This window comes from Lutra lutra, chromosome 16 (assembly GCF_902655055.1).
Source record: "Lutra lutra chromosome 16, mLutLut1.2, whole genome shotgun sequence".
Taxonomy (NCBI): Eukaryota; Metazoa; Chordata; class Mammalia; order Carnivora; family Mustelidae; genus Lutra; species Lutra lutra.
Genome location: NC_062293.1, coordinates 25,529,642 through 25,551,497, shown reverse-complemented (window position 1 = coordinate 25,551,497; position 21,856 = coordinate 25,529,642). Strand labels below are relative to the sequence as shown.

General features: G+C 56.0%; 1 protein-coding gene and 2 long non-coding RNA genes across 6 annotated transcripts in view; 1 reads left to right on the top strand and 2 right to left on the bottom strand.

The window, feature by feature from the left end:
* The window catches only part of ITGA3 (integrin subunit alpha 3), a 28,444-nt gene extending 16,292 nt beyond the window's left edge, over positions 1 to 12,152 (bottom strand). The window contains exons 1-5 of one of the 2 annotated variants that reach the window (XM_047708077.1): positions 12,022 to 12,152; positions 11,383 to 11,590; positions 3,505 to 3,632; positions 3,108 to 3,187; positions 1,150 to 1,399 (exon numbers count right to left, since the gene is read on the bottom strand). In XM_047708077.1, the coding sequence (XP_047564033.1) occupies positions 1,150 to 1,399; positions 3,108 to 3,187; positions 3,505 to 3,632; positions 11,383 to 11,588 (664 nt within the window). In that variant the 5' untranslated portion in view covers positions 11,589 to 11,590; positions 12,022 to 12,152. The other variant, XM_047708078.1, reaches the window with a different exon arrangement.
* Positions 12,153 to 15,179: 3,027 nt separating this feature from the next.
* Positions 15,180 to 19,215, bottom strand: LOC125087605 (uncharacterized). Of its 2 annotated transcripts, none has more exons than XR_007123458.1 (3): positions 18,932 to 19,215; positions 16,123 to 16,291; positions 15,180 to 15,454 (listed from the first exon to the last, which is right to left on the bottom strand). It is a non-coding gene; the product is annotated as an uncharacterized LOC125087605 (long non-coding RNA). The 2 variants fall into 2 exon arrangements; XR_007123457.1 differs by lacking the exon at positions 15,180 to 15,454 and adding an exon at positions 16,934 to 17,006 and having other exon boundaries at positions 16,160 to 16,291.
* Positions 16,179 to 21,469, top strand: LOC125087606 (uncharacterized). 2 transcript variants are annotated; one of them, XR_007123459.1, is made up of 3 exons: positions 16,179 to 16,315; positions 19,757 to 19,848; positions 20,255 to 21,469. It is a non-coding gene; the product is annotated as an uncharacterized LOC125087606 (long non-coding RNA). The 2 variants fall into 2 exon arrangements; XR_007123460.1 differs by having other exon boundaries at positions 16,246 to 16,315; positions 19,717 to 19,848.
* The last annotated feature ends 387 nt before the right edge of the window (positions 21,470 to 21,856 follow it).

Genomic DNA, 21,856 nt, shown 5'->3' with positions numbered 1-21,856 from the left:
ATGCAGAAAGGAGAGAAGGCTCACTGGGACCACAACCTATTTGGTGGAGAGAGGCAGAGATGGAGGGGCTGTGAGCCTCAGACACCCGAGTATCTGAGCGTGGCCATAGCATTTATAAGCACGGCTCTTGATCCAAAGAAAATATTCCCTGGGCCCCCCAAAGATTGCCCTCTATGTACCGATGAGAAAAAAAATGCCCCAGCTCATCGAGAAGTGGAAAAGAGAAAGTAGAACAGCGTGTTGAGTGTGATCCTATGTGTGTGTGCGTGTCTGTGTGTTTTAAAGATACCTATATATTCTAGGGGCGCCTGTGTGGCTCAGTGGGTTAAAGCCTCTGCCTTCAGCTCAGGTCATGGTCTCAGGGTCCTGGGATTGAGTCCTGCATTGGGCTCTCTGCTCAGCAGGGAGCCTGCTTCCCCCTCTCTACCTGCCTTTCTGCCTATTTGTGAATTCTCTCTGTCAAATAAATAAATAAAATCTTAAAAAAAATAAAGATATCTATATATTCTTTTTTTTTTAAGATTTTATTTGTTTATTTGACAGAGAGCGATCACAAGTAGACAGAGAGGCAGGCGGAGAGAGAGAGAGAGAGGGAAGCAGGCTCCCTGCCGAGCAGAGAGCCCAATGTGGGACTCAATCCCAGGACCCTGAGATCACGACCTGAGCTGAAGGCAGCGGCCCAACCCACTGAGCCACCCAGGTGCCCCAAGATATCTATATATTCTAAAATAAGTCAGAGGCTCCGCAAGACACTCGGTAGTCTGCACCGGGAAAGAGGACGAGGGAGGTGGGTGGGAAAGGAGGTGCACCCTCGCTCTTTGTGTCACCAAATCCTACTGTCCCAGTTAGTAGCTGCACCAGGAGCATGTTTTATTGTCTTAATAAGTCTTTCAATGCTTGAAGCAGAGTCAGACGGACCTGAATTCCAGTTCAGGTTTCGTAACTTACCGTTGGCCCTGGGCAACTGATTTCATTTCTCTGAGGTTCAGTTTTCTGGAAAATGGGTCTAAGGACGCTTTGCCTTGTGAGGGTAGTTTAAGGCTAATGAACATAATAAGCGCTTGAGGCGCGAGAGGGGCAAACAGGTCTCTTCTGCCCCCTGGGAGCGGGTGGTCTCTGCTCCTCCCGGCGTCCCCCCGAGGCGCCTACCTTGCCAGTTGTAGGCCCCCGGAGCGCCGAAATACACGGTGTTGTGGGTGAAGCCGCCGCTGGTTCCCAGCTGGCACATGCCTGTGGCCAGGTAGTCTGTGTTGCTGTTGCACATCTCATTGTGGTACGTCTGCCAGTCGTCAGTGGGGTCCAGCTCGAGGTCGTTGCCCCGCACGTAGCACTTGCCCACCATGCGCCGCTGGTCCTCCGACCCTGACCACAGCACCTGGGTGTAGCGGTGGGCGCAGACCTGGGGACACACACAGCCTGAGCCCGCAGCAGGGACCGAAGGCCAGCTGTCTCCTTGGCCCTGGGCACCGCTGGCTTGGCCGGGGAGGAGCTCGAAGAGGTCTCCCAGCTTTTCTGCCATGCCAAAGTGACACCTGGACCTGCGTCTGCTTTCCAGGATTCGGAAATCTGCTCTGAAGGGTGGGAACACTTTTTGGGAAGGCCAGGAGGTCCTGGATTTGAGAGTGGCTTACAGATCTTGGCAAAAGGAAAAGGAGAAAGGATGAGGGGATATGGGGCCCGGGCTCTCGGGCCTAAACAGAGCAGATGAAGGAACTTAACCTCTGCTGTGCCCTCTTAATGGATGGACCATTGTTAAAATAATCATAGCAATGACACCAGTTAATAATAGCAACGAACGCCTACTGAGTGCTTCTTATACGGCAGACAGAAGTCTAAACTCTTCACAGACGAACTCCAGTAGGTTTCCCAACACACCCCTGCGGAGTAGGGATAATTTCCACCAACCCCCCATTTTAGATAAGGGGCACAGAGAACTAAGTCTCTAAGATCCCACATCTAGAGAGACACAGAGAATCCTCAAACCAAGGCTGTCAGGCTCCCAAGTCTGAGCTCCTAAGTGCTAGGCTGCTCCTGCTTCTCTTGTAGCTTCTCCCTGTACACTGGAGGGGCTCGACAAACAGTTGGGGGACAAATCGATCAGAAAAGGGTGTTTGTAAAACAGCCAGGGGCCAGGGGAAACCCGGAACTGGGTCTGCTTGCTTTCTGTGTCTGCTTCCAGCCGTGAGCTCCCCCAGCAGCAGGCCGGAGTCACTGTCAAGCTGCTGGTGCTAGCCGAAGGGGGGCACACAGTAGGTGCTCACTGACCATCTGTGGAGCGGGTATGCTTGCAACTGAAGAAGGCCCTGGGATCTAGAACCACCCTCAACAGAGGCCTTCCATAACACAGTCCTAAAATAGCATCTCCGTGAACTGAGGCAAACCCGGGGCTTACGATGGTGTTCAAAGGTGACAAACTGTAACAGAGATGACGATGGGGGTGGCCATTGATTGGATGGGGGCACACTCTCTGGAGTGATGTCAATATCTCTTTAATGGGTGTCAGTTTCACAGGTGTTTCCTTGGTCAGACCTCCTTAAAACTTAAAAATCTGTATGTTTCACTGTCTGTAGATTTCACATCAATTTTTAAAAAATGAAAAAAAAAATTGCCTATCTGGGATTCAGAAATTGAGACCCCAGGGGCCAACACTGAAGAAGGCAGCCAGGAAGTGACAAGTGACAGCAGGGAGTGGCCCCCAAGCCCCCAGGGGTGAGCTGGGGTCAGCAGGGCTGTGCCTCTTCCGCCAGCCAGCCTGTCAGGAAGGAGAGGGCCCAGGCCGCACTGCCCCAGGCTCTCTCTGCCCTTTCCTCCTCACAGTTCCCTCAGCTCGTTCCCACGCAGGGTGAGCACCCTGGGAGGGGGTGGGGGGGTAGGAAGTGGGTGATTCAGATAGGACCCAGGCCCTGCCAGGCCCTGGAAGCATGCCAGAAGTACAGATGGAGGAGGCACTCAGGACCGTGGAGACATCCAGCCACAGAAATGGACATCTGCAAGGTCCCAGCTCACTCACCGAAGACCCCTCTCCTGCCCTCTGATTCCCCCACCAGCTCCTGGGAGATGAAGGAGAGGACTGGCTTGGGGGGAGCTGACAGTGAAGGCCCACTTACCAAGACTCTGCCTGCAGGGCCCTGGCTGGCCACTGTCACCCCGAGCCACATGTCCTCAATAATGTGATGGTCAGGGTCACCTGTGGGCATGGGAGGGATCATGAGCGGGGGCGCCTGTCCTCCCAGTGCTCAGAGCCTCTAGAGGGTAGGAGTTGGTCTTCCTGGCCCTCCGCTCCTGCAGGCCACCCTCCCTATGCCCTTCTCCAACCCGCCATTAATCTCAGCTCCACAGATGCCACGTGGTCCCATTTTCCTCTAGCGCTCCCTCCTCCCAGAGGGAAAAGAAGGGAGTGGAAACCGCCCAGTTAAGCTGGATAGCTCCTCCAGGTCACCCTCCATGCTACCCCCTCCACCGGACGCCTGCCCCAGTGCTGACCCCCCAGCGCCCTCCCCTCACTTTTCTCTGAGATGTCCATCCGCTCACAGTCGTCCTTGTCGGCAGTGAGAGGGCACAGGTACACGGCGCCGGTCCGGTTGGTGTAGCCATCAGGCAGGGCGAGGTCCCGGGGAGCACCAGCCAGAAGCCTGGGTAGGGAGGATCCAATGAGGTTGGCGGGCCTGGGCTCAGACTCCCCAAAGTGTGCTTTGAACAACTTTCTGTTCAACATGTTTGCTGAGCACCTGCTGTGTACCAGTGCCAGGCTGTGTGCCGGGCTCTAGGGTCAGGAGATGAATCGATCCCAGCCCTGGTCCTCCAGGAGCGGCTAGCGCAGGAGAGGCAAGAAAACAGACATCTGCAGTCAGTGCCTCCAAAGAGGAAAGCAGGGCACAAACCAGCCCAGAGGCAGCAGCATGCGGAGTAGTGCAGGAGGCTCACAGACAGGGGACAGGACTGAGTCTGAGGACGGCCAGGGCTCACCAGGAGAAAGGGAGGAAGGGCACAGTAGGCAAAGGTATGACCTGCACGAGGGCCAGGAAGCATGAACAAGCAGTGTGACTCAGGATCCGCACAGCCCTAAGTGTGGTGGGAGCCAGGAACATGGTGGGGGGCAGGGTGGGAAGGGGGTTTCAAGCAAGGCAGTGACATGATCAGATCTGGGTTTTGGAAGGGGTGCTTTGGCCTCTGAGGTAAAGGTAGACCGGAAGAGAGAATGACTGGGGGAATCCTGGTGCAGGTTTCAACTTCCGGTGGGGGGTAGGGGCTGCAGGAGAGGACTCAGGAGGCATCAGTCCTTCCTCTCTAAATTATATGAGGACTCGGGCCCAGGGGCTAGCACTGAAAGGTGACACTGGATGCAGGGAGTGTCCCTGAAAGCAGAGCCAGGTGAGCTGGGGTCAGCAAGGCCCCTAAGCGACCTGGGTGATGTCTATCCCTGCCCGCTGCCGCACGGCACTACCACCCCCTAGAGACAGGCATACAAGCTACGAGGGGATGGGCACCTGACACTTTGTGGACAATGGGGCCGCAGGGCTGAGTTCTTGGCAGGTGGGCCTGAGAGCGGGGATTGCCCCCAGCATGCCCAGGACCCATCTTTGGGGACACCGACTGCAAGTTCCTAGAAGGGTGCTTAGGGCCCTGGTCACACATCCCATTGCAGACAGGTGGCTAGAGGACAGGAAGGCAGATCAGCCTGGAAGCAGTATCTCAGAAGATGGTCTTTGGCCCACCAGCATCAGAAATCCCTGGCCAGGGGTTCCTGGGTGGCTCAGCTGGTTAAGTGTCTGCCTTCAGCTCAGGTCATGATCCCAGGGTCCCGGGATCGAGCTCCACATCGGGCCCCCTGCTCCACGGGAAGCCTGCTTCTCCCTCTCCCACTCCCCCTGCTTGTGTTCCCTCTCTTGCTGTCTCTCTCTCTTTCGGTCAAATAAATAAATCAAATCTTAAAAAAAGAAAGAAAGAAAGAAGGAAAGAAAGAAGGAAAGGAAAGAAAGAAGGAAAAAGGAAAGGAAAGGAAAGGAAAGGAAAGGAAAGGAAAGGAAAGGAAAGGAAAGGAATCCCTGGCCGATTTGTTAAAAACTGGCAAACTCCTCAGCTTACGGAAGACCATCAGAATTGAACCTGGAGGTGGAACCCCAGAACCAGCCTATTTAACAAATACTGTGCACCTCAGGTCAAGACGGCTCTACCCCCTTTGCTCCCTGATCATCACCTCCCTGTCTATAGCCTGTGGACATTCTGCCTGGATGGCCTCCCGGATCCCGACGGACACAGCCTTCTGGGTGGCAGGCACCTCCTAGGTACCCCTCTGTCTGGCCCCGGCACCACCATCATCCCGAGGCTCCCAGCTCAGAACTGGGCTCCGGGCTACCTGCCAGAGTCTGGAGGAGCACAGCAACATCCCCGCCCACAGCTCCTGCCTGGGACCCATGAGTGAGGGCAGCCGGGGGAGTGGGCAGGGCTGGGCCTGGGCATGCTGGGACCTGGGGTGCCTCCGCCCACTGGCTGTCAGGAATGCACTGCCTGAGGGTGCTGGGAAGGGGGTGGGACCTCTGCCTGCACCTCACTTCTCCACTCCAACCTCAGCTGAGAAGTGTCCCTGGGGGCAGGGGTGCAGCTTCTCCAAGCAGAGCAGCGCTAGGAGGGGCGGGCAGGAGGGCTGGCAGGGCGCCAGGGTGGCAGCCTGGGCCCAATTAGTCACCCTTTGTCTGGCCTGGACAGGGTGCCTGGTGAGTCCACTGCCTGACCACCCAGGTCCCCCCGCCCCCTAGTGACTGCCAGGTGAGAGAGGGAGGCAAAAGCCCGAGGAAAAGGAAACGTCTCAGCCTGTAGGAAAAGAACTGAAGGGTCTGGTTCTTCCTCGGGAGGGACGTTTCTTTTCCCTCTCTGAGCTGTGAGTGCTTCTTCTGTGAAATGGGGACCACGGCTGTCCCACCAACTTCCAGGGTTGTTGAGGGGAACAAACGGGTCCATGCTTCAGAAGGGCTTTTGGACTATGACGTCATGGCCAATGTGAGCACTTAGTCCGACTTCTGGGGGCATCAGGGACTGGACTTCCGTCACCCCCAGGTGTTCCTCCAAGCATGCAGGAGCTTTTGCCTCACCTGGTTAGGGAGTCTGGAACAGAGGGCAAAGAGCAGACTGGCTGTTTAGAGGGAGCTGAGGATGGGACCTAGGAGTCCTCCCATGATGGGAGAATCACTGGGTGGGGGGGGAGGGCACTGGCTACAATGAACTTGAAGAGGTAGGTCCAGGCCTCAGGGGGCAAGGTGTCCCTCGGGAGCCCAAGCTGCATTCCAGGGTGGGACACGCAGTGGAAGTGTTGCTGTCCCCCAGCATCAGGCTGGGTGGCAGGGGGGACCAAGCTGTGGAGACATGGGGTGGCTGGGGAGCAGGGTAATCATGACTTCCCAGCTCTGTTCATCTCAGAGGTAGTGGGCTGAGGGACCCTTCCTCTTAGCCTCCTGGGGTACCGCTCAGGGAAAGCCAGCCATGAGTAGCATTTGGGACTGAAATCAATCCGTTTGCCGTCCATACTCACTCAGCCGTCACCCTGCCCCAGCCTTGTGCCCACTGATGGGCGGTGGGGCAGGGCGGGTGCCCTAAATTCCAGCCCCACATCCCAGGCCCCTCCCTCCCCAGAGATTCCATGGGGAGCCCCCCTCTAACCCTCCTGGGGTATTTTTAGCTCCTACTTGGCCTGCTCAGAGGCCCTTTAAGGCTCTCTGGCTCCCAGCCCAGGATCCAATGGGTCCCCGGCCAGGGGACTGGGAGTTGGATGGGGGAAGGCCTGTGCAGAGGGTCAGGTCCAGATCCCTCAAGCCACAGCCAGGTGTGGGAGAGGTCTTCCTGGTGCAGAAATGAAATGGAAAATAGAATGCAAACACGCCCCTCTGCTGCCTGCTTTTGGGGCTGCTCCAGAGCAGTGGGTCCAAAAGCTGACCCCTCCCAGATCACCAGTGAGTCCAACTCCACGCAGCTGTCAGAAGGGAGGCCAGCAGGATGCTCTGCCCAGCTCTTAGAGCACAGAAGAAAGGAGATCTGACTTTCCCTCTCCTGGAGCCGGGCTGGGCCCCTCCGGGACTGGGGGGATGGATGAAATGACCTCTCAAGGGCTTTCTGACAGCTCCTCAGCCTCGTCTTTGGCTCCAGCCAGACAGCCCCTCCTGGCCTCTGGGGAGCCCTTGAACTCCAAGTTGCATAAAAGCACTTCCTCACCCCCCATTCCATCATTCTTCCTGGGGTGGGGGTGGTGGGGGAGGGTTCAAAGCTAATGCAATGGCCAAGCCGAAAACAGCAGAAGTGGAGGAGGCTGGGGAATGGGGCCCAGGAGCATTCAAGGCACCAGGCTGGCTCACCCCAAAGAGAAGAAGCCTCCTTGGGGGGCACTGGGGTGGGGTGATGCTCAGAGAAACCGCCTGTACGATTCAGGGGGGCACCTCAGAAGCTTCCGGTTAACCTGGAGGGTAACGGGCCAGCAGAGAGACCACAGGCCCCCGCGCCGCACTGCTCAGGGTTCCCTGCCCCCTTGGGCCGGGAGGCGGGTGGGTGGCACGGGGCGCCGCTTCAGCACTGAGACCAGGGGTGCAGGTGCAGGCAGCCCTCGGATGCTGGGTCCCAGCTCTGTGCCCAAAGTGCCGCCCGAATTAGCCATCTCCCTAGAGGCTGCTCCTGTGGCAGCTGAACAACAGCCCTCTCCGTCCTCCCTACGTCGCCTTGACGCTGCCCACCCAGCCCCCTCTCCCTCCTGGTGACTCAGCCCAAGAACCAGAGCAACAGGCTGGAGGAAGCGAGAGAATGAGAGAGGACAGGAGAAAGAGGCCTTGGCCCCAAACAAGGCTGTTTTTCTCATTTCTTCTCACTCTTGCTGGCTCCTTAGTATCTTTTCCCTTTTTGATCCCCTGCGGTGTGTGTGTGTGTGGGGGGGGGGTTCTCCCTGTTATCTATTCTCCATCCCTCCAGCTGCAACAGACATTTTCCTCCATAGCTTAGCTCGGGGCAACCCCCTTTCATTTTTTTCTCTACAAAGTCAGGCTTCCCCTGCCTCCTGCCCCATTTAAAGCTCCTTGTCCTGGGCGGGTCGCTGGAGAGAGCCCAAGAACAAGGCGCTCCACGGTGCAGGCCTGCCTGCAGCCACAACTGTTCTGCCCATCTCCTCCAGCACGAGCCTTGGAGGCTGCCAGGTGCCTGCCCTGCCCAGGGAAACATGTTTTAGGAGAGCACGGCAGGTAAGCCCGGTTCCTGCCTACCTCAGATATGACCTCATCAGCCAGAGGCACAGCCATGCCCGCCCCAGGCTCCGTAGACACCCTCAAGTTCATGCAAGCGCAAAGGGGAGAGAGAGCTCCAGAAGTATCTTTGTAGTCTACAAGGTCACGCTGGACCAGGACAACTGGATTCCCAGGAGGGAACCACAGAGTAGGTACTGGGGGCCGGGGGGGCAGAGACCAGCTCCCAGAGGAATGGTTGCTCTGCTTCCCCAGGGCCCGTCACACATCCTACCCAGAAGCCCGAAGCACCTTGGTCCTTGGCCCTCTTCCTCACCCGCACTTCCGGCGACAGGGAAGCCGGGGCCTGGGTTGGGGTGAACTCCGATGTGGGAGTTCCCTAACTCGGGTCCAGAGATAAAGACGATGGGAACGAGATAAAGACCTGGGGTTTTAACCATTTCTGGAATAAGGCCTTCTTTGAAAACAGGATGAGAACCGTGCTCTTCCCTTCCCCCTACCCCCGAAGGACGCACAGATGCAGGATTTTCCGAGTATTGGCAGGAACCCCCCCACCGCCCAAACCTCCTGCAGACCTTCTGTGAACTGAGGCTAAGAGTTTGTTCAGGACCAGGAGACCTCCCCCCTTTTCCAAAAGGGCTCGTAGGCTAACAGAATATAATACCTGACTGGTTGGTTCCCCGAAGCTGTGCGCTCAGACAGCTGTTCACATCTGGCTACACAGCTGGCTGCAGCTTAGCCCAGCTGGCCCAGCTGGCCCTCCCAAAGGGCCAAGGGGCAGAATCCAGCGAGAGGAGGAGATGAGCCAAGATAGAGAACCACAGGGAGAGACACACTACTTGAGAGAATGGCCCAGAACTTCTAGAATTACCTGCCTCTCCACAGTTCATTAGTTTTAGAACCTTCTGGGCTTTCAGCAGGCCTAATGTGATCTCTAGCTGCCCACGAAGAACAGTAAAGCTCCTCTGCTCAGCCATCTAGGGTGAGACCCATGGGTACAAGGGCCTGGCTTGGGCATGGGAGCCCTGAGCTGCTCCCCGGAGACACAGGCACATGCAAAGTGATGTATACACACTGTCTCACTACAGCCCCACTGGCACCTCATGAAGAAGGCATGTTGTCCTCCCCTCACCCTTGACAGGTGGGGACATTAAGATTCAGGTGTTAGCGACAGATCCAAGACTGGAAACTGGCAGGGGGACTTAGGGGCCTCTTTTCCCTCCCCAGCATCTGCTTGCCTCTTAATAGGCCAACAGAGGCAGGAAGGAGGACATAGATCCAGGTCCAACCTCTCTTTGGAGAAAACTGGCCCCGAGAAGGGAAATATTTTGCTCAAGGTCACATAGCGGGTAGGGGGTTGGATGTGGGGTTTACAGAGGCCATTATCTACTCCAGATTTTCATTATTCACTCTCGTTTTCCCCACCTTCTTTTTCCACTGTGTTGTCTTATATCATGCAGATTCAGTATTGAAGTCTAAAAAAATCTGGGGCACCTGGGTGGCTCAGTCAGTTAAGCAGCTGCCTTCAGCTCACGTCATGATCTCAAGGCCCTTGCATCCAGTCCCACATCCGGCTCCCTGTTCTGTGGGGAGCCTGCTTCTCCCCTCTGCCCCTCCCCCTGCTCATGCACACTTGTTCTCTCAAATAAATAAATGAAATCTTTAAAAAAAAAAAAAAGGAATTCTAAAAATATTTTTCTGAGCTGGGGCAGAAAGAGTGCCAAACAGAAATTCGGGCTGATAGCCACTTTCAGGGTCTCCTAAAGATGAAGGGCTGGTCAAGGGCAGCCCACAGTTGCTGGCGCTGTGCTGGGAAGGGTGTGGTGGCCTTAGCCTCTGCAAAAGCCAGATGGAGGCCAGGTAGGTAGGTAGACTGGGCCAGGGCTGGGCCAGCAGGGCAGAGGCCAAGACTGAGGCAGAGTTTGGACTTTGGATATTCCAAGCTTCCTCAAGTTTCTGCAGGCCCCAGCCAGAGCTGGGAAAGCTTTCAATACACCTTGTAGGAAACCCCGTCCTCTTGCTCATGGAGCTAGACACCAGGTAGGGGTAGATGTCTGATAGGTTCCCCGGCCCAAAGAGGTAGGTGGGACCTGCCTCACCTGTCCCAACTCCTTCCCTTCTGCCGTAGCCTCCCCTCTCCCAGCTGCCTTTTTTCCCCAGCTGCCAACCTCAGCATCTGAGCCCAGGGCAGAGAAACTTCTAAAACCTAGACTTGCCCTCTAGGCAGGAGTGTGGCAGTGGCAAGGGGGGGGGGGCGTGGGAGGGGGGGGTAATAGGAAACACAAACAGCTGGATGCAATCTCCTTCCCTCCTCTCCCCTATGGGTAGCTGTTCCCCCTCCTTCTCCTTACAGCTGTCGGGGAAGGCGAACAGAGGAGAAAAACACCATTTCCCTCTTCAAACCAAAACAAACACACTCGGGGTTGAAGATTCAACATGAATCTGTGGAATGCAGGGAAGATGTCTGGTGGGAGGGCGTCCCTGTGGGGGGTGGGTTGGGGGGGCAGGAGTGCAAGCAGGAGTTGGGACAGCTCCCTCTACCTCCCCATCTTCAAGGGGTCAGAGGAAGCTCCTGGACAGTTCCAAAGGCCCAGACTCGCCCATCACCTCACCCTGCACCCGCCAAGCACCAAGCTCCCAGCGCCTGCAAGGCCCTCCAGTCTGGATCTGCAGAGGGTGTGGCTGGCAAGGCCCTGGCGCTTAAACATAAGGGGCCACAGGTTCTTCCCAGTTAAGGGGGAAGAGGGATCCACTGGGTGTTTACCTTGCAGTTTTCCCCAGGTCCCAGCCCTGGAGAGAAGTATTCCTACATTAGGTACGTGGTCGACGGCGTGGGAGGAGGCTCAGGAAACGGGGATCCCACTTCTACTTTCAAGACAGCTTTACAGGGCTGAGGGGCTGAGTTTAGACAGGTTCTGGCTGGGTCAGCACTTGCCAGGGATTGCGGACCCCATCCCACACCCAATCCCTCTGCTTCCCGCCAGACCTGGGTAGGGAAGGCCTGCCCAGGTTTCCCCCCACCCCGCTTAATACCCGTTCACTAGAGCCCGCGCCTCGCGGGCCTGGAAGCCGCGCTGCGACTCGGCTCTGGATCCACCCGCACCCCTGCACACACACTCTCTCCCCGCGCCCAACGCCCCTCACCACCCCCCCACCAACCTCAACTTACAGGTAGCGCTGCTGCCGCTCCGTCTGCCGGTGGAGGGCGACCGAGTAGCCGAAGAGGCTGCCCGGGTTCTTGGCCTCCTTCACCACCAGGAATCGGGTGTCCAGGTTGAAGGCGGAGGCGACGCGGCCGCCGGCGGCCACCATCAAGGCGAGCGCACAGAGCATCCGGCGCGGGACGCAGGCGGAGCGGCGGGGGCCGGGGGCCATGGCTGCGGGGGCGGGGGCCGGGGCGAGAGCGCGTGAGGGCGTGCAGCTGGGAGTGAGGACCTGTTCACCTGCTCCCCGCGCCACTGGAGAGCACTTGGGCGGGCTGCGTTGCTGAGCCCCGCAGCGCTGAGAAGTTTCTGGCCCCCAGCCCCGGTCAGTTTCACGTCCGCTCAGGGTCTGCACTCTCAGACTCCTCTTCGAGGTTCGCGGGTCTACTCTCCCGCCTGCCCGGCCGGCGGGTCACCGGCTCCCCCGTCCCCGGCACCCTGCCCCCAGCTCGTCCCGGCCGCGCCCCCTTGGCCGCACTGTAGCCTTCGATCCCGGCTCGGCGGCGGATCTGGGAACGCAGACCGGTCGACCGCAAGAGAGACGAGAGGGAGAGGTCCCTCCGCGCGTGCCCCGCCTCCCCACGCCCAAGCCCGCACCTCCCCACCTTGCGCGCCCAGCCGGGGCTCCGCTTTCCTTCCGGGGAAAGAGAAAAGGTCCCGGCTCCGCTACCGCCTCTTAAAGGGGCAGCACCGCCCCTCCCTCCTCATCCTCCCTAACCAGGCTCCGCCCTCTCCCCCAAACACCTGTCGGGAGCCCCCAAAGGCTTGGATTTCCCCTCTCCGCCCCTTGCTTCTCCTAGGGAGCGTCACCTCCCGAGCAAGATGGATTGGACGGGCGGGGCCAGGGGGTGGGATTTGTCCGGCTGCTTTGCTCCGGCGGCTACCGCTGCTGGAAAGGCCTTTCCTGGCGCGGCCACCTCTGCGGGCCCGCTGGAGAACCCCGGCGTTGGCGCATCTGGGAGGCGACATTCGCGCGCCTCTGGGTGGAAAGCCGGCTTCGCCTCCGCAGCGCTGTGAGTCCCTGAGAGGCTGTTGGCGGTCTCTGGACGTTCTTCCTCGCACCCAGGCCCTTCGCTGTCCTTGTCGGGATGTGTTTCTCTTGCCCGCCCCTCCCTACCCACCCTGATCCGGGCTGGATACTGTCCCTCCGCAAAGCCAGACGGATATTCAGCAGTCGTACTAACCAAGCATTGCTAATTGTGATGGACCGCAAGACAGCGCTTCCCCACAAAAGGCTCCGCCTTCTGGTATCCCTTATAAACCATTCGGGGTGGAAATGAGTCCCTTCTCCTTAGAATGCACTGTGTGGCCCGGGAGCGGGGCCTAGACTCTAACCCTGTCTCGTCCACTCCTGCCTTCAGGGCCCAGCCCAGCAGAGGTCTCCTCCTCCTACCCAGGCTCAGCCTGAGTGTTGCCAGCCTCCCTAGGTGTGTAGTGGGTGGCCCCAGGTGGAGGTAGGTGGGCGGGACCCAAAGCTCTAGTCATCCTCAGAAGAAACTAACTGAAAGGGAACTTCAAGAGGAAACTATGTACTTTCTTGAATCGAACTCAGATTTCTCATACCGCAGCACAGAGACTCACTTCCCCTGCACATTCTTTTCTCCAGGCTGAAGGAACTTTGTTTGGCCCAGAAGTTCAGCCTTCAGCCCTCACTCTCTTGCAGTTTGATTTAGAGTCCCTGTCTCTGAGAGTTTATAATAATAAAAAGAAAACTACTGTGTAGGAAGTGCTCAGAAAAAAAAGAAAGTGCTCACTCAGCAGAAACTATGCTAAGTGCCTTACAGAGATTATTAGATTCAATCTTCACTACAATCTTTGAGGGTTATCTGCTTTATGATGAGAAACCCGAGGTTCAGAGAGGTTAAGCAACTTGGTGAAGACCACACAGCTTGGATTTTAGTTCTGGATTATCTGACCTTGGAGTCCTTCTTGACCCCTTATGCTAATCATTATCATTGGTATGATACTCAGGGCAGGTCTAGGTTTGGGGGAACCTGAAGCTTGTACCATTTGGCACCTCCCTAAGGAAGGGAAGAAGGACTCGGAGTACAAAATTATGTTAACACCCTGGACAGGAACTTGAACGTTATAGTTTATGAATCATTTCACGTGCAGACTCCTATATCATCCTCCTATCTTCCCTATGAGGTCAGGATTATCATCCTCATTTAACTTAGGAGGAAACCCAAGGTTTCCAATGTCCAAGTTCAGATGGCTCACGGGGGTGAGAGTGAGGGAGGGGGCAGAACTAGGACTGGAAGCTACTCACCACAGCTGCATCTGTAAGAGACAAGTCCCAGACAGATGTTGGTCACACAACCAGATGCATTAGAGCAAAAGCAACTACAACAACAGTGTTCTCTAAGGTTCCCAAGCTGTGACTCCCAGAGTCACCCAGCCTCTCCCCATGGTCTGCCTTGTGGCCCATGGCCTGCAGGGGTTAGGAGATATCTGGGAATAAGGAACAGAAAACTGACCTGGGTGGAGGTTGACCAGTTACCTTGTTCTCCTTTGGGCTGGCTGCTGGGTCACAGCTGCCTTATTCCTGGAGAAGAGAAGATGTTTGGGGCCAGGAGGGCAGGGGCCAGGGCAGACGCTCTGTGTGGGCAAGGAGTCCCACCTGAAACAGCTTTGAGAATCCTGTGATGACAGATGGGCTCTATGCCAGGCGTTATCTCTTTGGCCATCCCAAACAGGAATGACCAGTATGTCCGATCCCAGGGCTGGGAGCAGGAAAGGGATGAGGGATGGTTTTTCCATTCCAGGGGAGTATCCTGAGGGAATGTGGGAGTGGGAGCAGGACTGCCTGGGAGCGGGGGAGGGCTTGAGCGAAGGAATGTGGGGGACCGTCAGGGAGATCTGGGGGAGACGGAGCGGGGATGGAGGGAGATGTGGACACTGGAAGGGTCTCTGAGCTGGAGAGAGGCAGAAAGAGAAGCCTCAAGTTCATGACGATGGTCTGAAGTCCCCTGGTTCGTGACATACCATCCACAGCCTGATCTCAAACCTCAGTTGAGTTTGTCATGGCAACTCTTCTCCGTGGAAAAGGGCCCACCTAGAAAGGTAGACAGAGAGAAACAAGGGCACATGAATAACATGCGTGAGAAGGAATCAGAGTCCTTTTTTTGATGTTTAGCTGCTGACGCTTATAAGCCCCACTCCTCCCCCTGTGCCCTACACCTGCACAAACTGATAACAAAGCCCATGGGGGGGGGGCATGTTCCCTTCTTTGGTGGCCACGGGGGATTTGAACCCCTTTCCCGCACAAATGTTCACCCTGATCTCAGTCCCTAACCACAATGAGGCTTTCTCCTCTCCTTGCTCTCTCAAGCCATTTCAGACCTTGCTCAACAGGCCAGCCCTGTTCTCCCCCAGAGACCTCGATTATGTAAACAATAAACTCTCTAATACCCTCTTGGCCTGTGTGTGACGTCATCAGTCTTGACATCAAGCAAAACCTTGGGTGGGGTCTGTCTGCTTCTGCCAGGGACGGTGAAAACAGGTCAACTGTGGGTTCTGCCGTGGAGGAAGGGAGGCTTCTTGGAGGAGGAGTATCTGGACAAGGGAGAAGGGAAGGACTAGTAGGACAGAACCTCGGGAGAGAAGAAAGAAGAAGAGGTATTGGGGTCTGGATTGGGGTGAAGTTTTATGAGTCACAATGATGACAACATCGAGATTCTTTTTTTTTAATATTTTATTTATTTATTTGAGAGAGAGAGAAAGAGCACAAGAGGGGAGAAGGTCAGAGGGAGAAGCAGACTCCTCATGGAGCTGGGAGCCCGATGCGGGGCTCCATCCCAGGACTCCAGGATCATGACCTGAGCCTAACGCAGTCGCTTAACCAACTGAGCCACCCAGGTGCCCCAATGTCAAGATTCTATCAAGGTGACTCAGTTTATTCAATGCTTGCTAGGTTTGTGTTAGCCTTCCTCTGGGGGACCCACCCCCCATATCGCTGTCTCAGAGCCCCGGACCACTCCGCTTGCTAGCTCCCTCCTCACAGGAAGCTCTGAGTGCAGACAGATTGTGCATGGGCGGCTGGAGGAGAGAGAGATGGAGCAGAATTAAGGCGCCTTGTGATTTGGGCATGGGCTCTCTTCAGCCCTCTCACCTTGGGCAAGTTACTCTCTTCCTCGATTTCCCCATCTGCACCATGAAAGGGCTGGAGGAAATATCTCCTTATTCCCCAGCCGGCAGCCCATGTATCCCAAGTCTCCTAAGATTTGTGGAACTAAGTGGACCAAATCTTTGCTGTTGAATTAAGACTCTGGTCTCTATCTGTGATCTGAGTTGAAAATGCAAATTACTGAGGAGGGAAGGAGGAGCAATGAAGCATGAATGGGTTTATCAGATTTCCTTTCTCCTGCGACCTAGATACATTCAGGCAGATGCCCCATCCCTGCCTTGGAATCTGCCAGCCTCAAACAGTCACTGACACGCCCCTGTGTACCGGCCCAGAGCTGGGAGCCCCAGGCGTGTCAAAGATAAAGCAGGGCATCTTCGGGGGAGGCCAAGCTTTCATCTGGACCCCACATTTGGAGAGCTCTCAAATGTAAACAGTCTAAACCTTTACCACTTTGTATTTTAGGGCTGCTGCTTGGGAGGCAATGGTCGGGGGGTAGAGGGGGCGACCCGCAGTCACTCTCGAATCTTCCAGCCCTTACAATGACTTCTAGTCTGGGCTTGTCCTGTGATTATGGACTCACAGGTCTGTGGGAAAATAGAACTGGGGCCCAGAAGTCGCTCACGACGTGGTCGTTGTGTCACCGTTTACGGCAGCTGTGTTTCCAGAAGCCATGACAGTCCCTTGGATACAGGAGATCTTCAATCACTGCATGTCCAGCCGAATTCAACCAGCCACGTGTTCTTTATGGCCTTAAAACAGAGAACCCAGGAGAGGTGAGTGGAAGGCCAGTTCTGTCTCATAAATATCCTCTTGTCCCTGTCCCCTCCCCAAGCCTGGGATCCTGTTGGGACAAATGTCTTGGCTCAGTGGGTTGAAAAGGAAAGTCAGAATTCTGAGGCATGAATCGCTGGGCCCACTGACTCACTTCCTCCTCCCCACCCACTCCGGACCCAGCTGGGCCCTGAGGAACAGGTTGGAGCCTCCTCCCTGCCCTTGCTCCTCCTCCCAGCACCCGACCCCCCTGGGGCCTCTCTGTGGACCTCACCCCTGCGGTGGAAGGCTGCAGCGGGACAGGGAGGCCAGATACCCCTGATTTGCAATCTGCTTGCAGGTTTCCATGAGCTAAGGAGCAGACTACAGGGCAGTGGGGGTGTGGGCAAGGAAGGGTGCGGGGTTGGGGGAGCAGAGGCCCTGCTCTCAGGCTCCCCACTCTGATGTGCGAGGCAGGGCACCCTCTGGAGCTTGATCTGGGAAGTAGCAGAAATTCCCCTTTTTATTAAGGGCCCTCTCCTTTCCTGCCAGGATCACAGAAATTCTCACCATTAGGCAACCTCCCTGTAGCCTAAGGCCTTGTCTCCTGAAGGTTCCTACGAGAAGGCGGGGAGCTCTACCTGGCAGGGCAGCACGTGGGCTCCCTGGCGGAGATGGCAGGATATTACAGCATCGCCCACAGAAACCAGCGCCCTGGGGGAGAAATGATTCAGGCAGCATGAAGGTAGGGGGAGGGGGAGAAAAGGCCAGAGCTGGGACAAAGAATAACTTCATGGATGTGGGAGGGGCAGGCAGGGGTTCCAGACAGACCCCTGGCACTGCCCTCCCTGGTTAAGGGTTGGCATGATAGGGTAATGAGGAAGGGATTTCACTTTCCTGCAAAACAACACCTAGAGTCCTGGCTTTTTCCCTCGGCAGTTCCCCTTCCCCACCTTGTCCTGGGATCCTCTGAAGAAAAGAGTCATTGGGTTTGGTTGGTTTTGAATAGGGTCAGGTTAGGAGAGCCTCTGAGCCAGGTACATCAAGACCACTCACTCCTTCAGTGGCAGAACTGCTCTGGGCAACGTCCTGATGGTAGCTGGGAGGCTCGATCGCTGAGCCAGATGGACGGAAAGCAGGGCTACAGCCTAGGGGAGGATGAGCAGGTGCACACAAGGGCACGGACCCTGGGAGATGCCATGGGCCAGGCAGCGGGGCAGCGATCACAAGGACAGAGGCTGGAAGGGACATGCTCCCGAAAGGCTTCAGCGTGCCGACCTTGGAACGGAAGGGAACGGATAGGTTCCCACCTGGCAGTGAGCTGAGAGCCTTTGTGGGTTCCAAAGATCCATCTGGGGCTGATGCAGGGAGGGACCTGAGGAAGGGTGAGGACCTGCCCTATTGCAGAGATGGACATGGACCTGAGAGATGCTTGGGTGAGGTGGGGGCAGGAGATGGTGCAGGGGACTCGAGGAGAAGTCAGTGGCAGGGATGGTTCGTGAGTCTGCAGGACATCTAAGAACTCCTAGGTGGAGGCACAGAACGCCCCAGCCATCTGCCGGGGACCCCAGGACAGGGGTGGAGAGAGGATGGACCCCAGAGTAGTGCACTCCAAACCTACCAGCAGAGGGAAGTTCTTAGGGGCCTTTCCCCAGAAGCACTAGCCTCAGCCTGGACCTGACCAGGGCCACGGCAGTCTGGCTCCTAGTGGTCAGGCCAGGGTCACAGCAGGGTCTCTGGATATGGTTCCTGGGGCACCATCTCCCTCAGACCCTTGCCACCCGCACCCGGGACTCCAGGTCCTCCAGCTCTGTCCTTTGCTCTGTCTAGCCCCCTTGTTGTTCTCGCTCTCTTGGTGGCCCCATTTACAACCCCAGGGGCCTGCACTTCATTCATTCTATGCCTTCTCTACTCTCTACTCCCGTAGACAACTTTAGGCTTCAGAACACTGTACCCCCTCGCTCACTGCCAGGGTGCCAGGCAGGGGGACCCGCTGCCCCTGTGAGCATTGGCCTCTAACTCACTTTTGGTCTCCTCTGAGCCTCAGTTTCTTTGCAAAGGGTGATGATCATGCCCAACTCTGGGGACAGCTGGGAGACTGAGTGAGAGCGTATCTGGAGAACATGGGGCATGGGGCCAGACACTAGACCTTTCCCCTCTCTTCCCTGAAATAATCATTACCTGGCTCAGAGGCTCTCCTACCCTGACCCTATTCAAAACCAACCTTGGGGGCACCTGGGTGGCTCAGTCAGTTAAGCATCTGCTTTTGGCTCAAGTCGTGATCTTGGGGTCCCAGGATCGAGCACCTAGTTGGGCTCCCTGCTCAGCAGGGAGTCTGCTTTTCCCTCTGCTGCCCTCCCCTGCGCCCACTCATGCACCTGTTCTCTCTCTCTCAAACAAATAAATAAAATCTTAAAAAGCAAAAAGACAAAAACAAACAAACAAAAAACCCAAAACCTTGGACAGCTTGCAGAATCAAGCCTCAAACACCAGCTGCTCAGCTCAGCCTGGGGCTTGAGATCCTCCAAGACCACTGCTTACCTTTGGTCCTTGCCCTCCACACTCCCGTTCTTTCCCCATGGCCTCAGCCTGTGGGACGTGGGGTAGGGGAAGATCTTCACCCCTCAAATTCTGCTCACCTCTTTCTCAAGAGCTTTGTCCAGGGTGCTCCCTCCACCTGCAACCAGCACTGACCGCAGTGCCTTTCTGCCCACTGACAGCTCCCCTTCTGTCAAAGTCAACTGAGGTCTACCGTCTTCCAGGCTCCCTGGGCCTCCACAGATGTTTTCTGTTCCAGGATAACCCTGTTTTTCCCTCAGGTAGAGTGCTTGTCACGTTGGGCCATTGTGTCACTTATTAGCTTGGGCAAAATTGCTTAAGCTCTCTGTGACTCAGTCTCTCCACCACACACTGGAGTGAACAGCCACGCGCTAAATGTGCAGTCATTGTGGAGAGTAATTAGGAATTGCGCAGCACTTGAACATAGTGAATAGGTCAATAAATGCTATTTTTTCTTAAAGATTTATTTATTTATTTATTTGACAGAGATCACAAGTAGGCAGAGAGGCAGGTGGGGCGGGAGGGGGGGAGCAGGCTCCCCGCTGAGCAGAGAGTCCCACATGGGGCTCGATTCCAGGACCCTGAGATCACGACCTGAGCCGAAGGCAGAGGCCCAATCCACTGAGCCACCCAGGTGCCCCAATAAATGCTATTTTTTTTAAAGATTTTATTTATTTATTTGACAGAGAGAGATCACAAGTAGACGGAGAGGCAGGCAGAGAGAGAGAGAGAGGGAAGCAGGCTCCCTGCCGAGCAGAGAGCCCGATGCGGGCCTCGATCCCAGGACCCTGAGATCATGACCTGAGCCGAAGGCAGCGGCTTAACCCACTGAGCCACCCAGGCGCCCTGCTATTTTTTTATTAAGATGGTGAAGGGGGTGACAGTGGCTCTCTGTCTCCCAACAGCCCTGACTCCAGGGAAAGCAAGGAAAAGCAAGCGCAGACCCTCTCTCCACCTTGCCCATAGTTCCTGCTACAGTTCTCTGCTTGGAGTGGAGGTCAATGATACGGATCAAATTGAATCTTCTCTGGTCCATCAAACAACTCATAGTGCTTCTTATGGGTTCCTCTTGGCTCCATTCCTGTGGGACATGGACATTTCTATGTCCAGGAAGTGAACCCCTGAGAGCTAGTGGAGGTATCAGCACGCAGGGAACCCCATCACAACACCCCCAACCCCGAGGAGCCTAGTTGGCCTTCCCCAGGGCTCCCAGGGTGGGACAGGGATGGGGAGACAGTGGAGAGTGAGCATCCTGGAAGATTTCTTGGAGGAGGAAAATGGAGAGAACTGGGCTGAGAAAAGGGATAGCCGTTTTCACTGGGAGTCTCACAGGGCTAAGCCCTATATGATCTTTATTCTTCATGACAAGCCTGTGACCTCAGTCCTATTATCCCCTTTTCCAGAAGAAAACAAAGGCCCAGACTGGCAAAGTGACATGTGCAAGATCACAGCACCGGTTGAGGGGAGCAAGATTCTAATCCTGATCTGCTGGGCTCTGAGGGGAGGGCTCAGCCTAGAGGCAGTCCAAGCTGAGAATGGTGGGAGAATTCCAGCCTTGGGCCAGCTGCCCACGCATCCAGGGAGGCGGTAGGCGGGGCGGAAACAGCCACCAGAAGCCAGGGGCACGCGGCAAACAAGGGTGCCAGGAAATGACCTGGACCTGGGGTCCTTCCTCCCGGCCCGCCCTGTGCCCCTGGCCAACGGCTGCCTCCCATTCCTGGTGCTCTCTGTAAGAGAACAGAGAAAGCTGGGCCAGAGGCCAGGGATGGCCAGGAGGGTCTTGAAGCCCCGGAGGGGAGCCCTACCAGACCTTAGCCACCATCACACCCCCACCCCCTGCTGCCACCGGGTCCCAGGAGGAGACACAGAGCAGGATCCTCGAGGTCTTGTGTTGTCTGCCTCAGCGGGAGCTCAGACTGGGGCGGGGCGCAAATAAGGCACTCGGAAAGATGTGTGTTGAAAGGAAGGACGGCAAGTGTGGCGTCAAAACCATCAGGATGGAGGTGAAGAGACTTGGTCCTGACCCAGTTCCTGCCCCCACCCCCCCACCCCTGCCTCGTGGCCCTGGACGAGTCTCAGAACCTCCCTATCCATCAGATCAAGTCGTTATCCTGGAATGCCCATCACAGCTTGGGTCCCTTCCAACTCTGACAATGCAGGTCTATTAATTCTTCGACTCGCGCACGAACTTGTTATTTCAGCGAAATACATAGTACAGTTCAGTAAGTATATTTGGGAACTAATGAAGTGGTGAGCAGAGCGGCGGTAATAAGCAAAGGCTGTTGGGGGGGCGGTGATTTGTTAAAAGCAAGGTGGCCTGGGTTCAAATTCTCCCTCCGTCACCTGCTGACTGAGTAACCTCGGGCAAGTCCCTTACTCCTGTTGAACTTCAACTTCCTTATCTGTAAGAGGGAGATAATAGGAGTATATACTCCATGGGGTTATTGTAAAAATTAAATGAGATAATGTGAATAAAGAAAAATGGTACATAGCAGGTGCCCAGCAAATGTTAGCTATATTATTCCTTAGAGATGCATGAATTTCAGCAGGCAAAGATGGTGGCGTGTGTATGGGCAGGGCTTATGGTGGGGTGGGGGGGGACGCATGGGAACAGTGTGTCCTTAGATACAGAGGCAGGAAAACCCAGTAGGAGTCTAAAGAGTAGCAAGAGGCCAGTCCAGACAAGGTGGAAAGAGCTAATTGGAGAGCAGATGGTGAAGCGCTTTGGTCAGGCTAGGAAACTTGGATCTGACCTTGTAGATTGGCGTTTCCTAACTGATGCTCCCCCAGAGTTCCATGAACTGCTACTGGATGTTTTATAAACATAGGTAGGGGAGGTAGGGGAGGTAGGGGAGGTGTGGGGGGAGCTTGGGTGGCTCAGTTGGTTAAGCGCCTTCCTTGGGCTCAGGTCATGATCTCAGGGTCCTGGGATCAGGCAGCATCAGGCTCCTGGCTCCTCTCTCTCTCTCTCCCTCCCTGTTTTTGTGTACTCTCTCCCCTTCTCT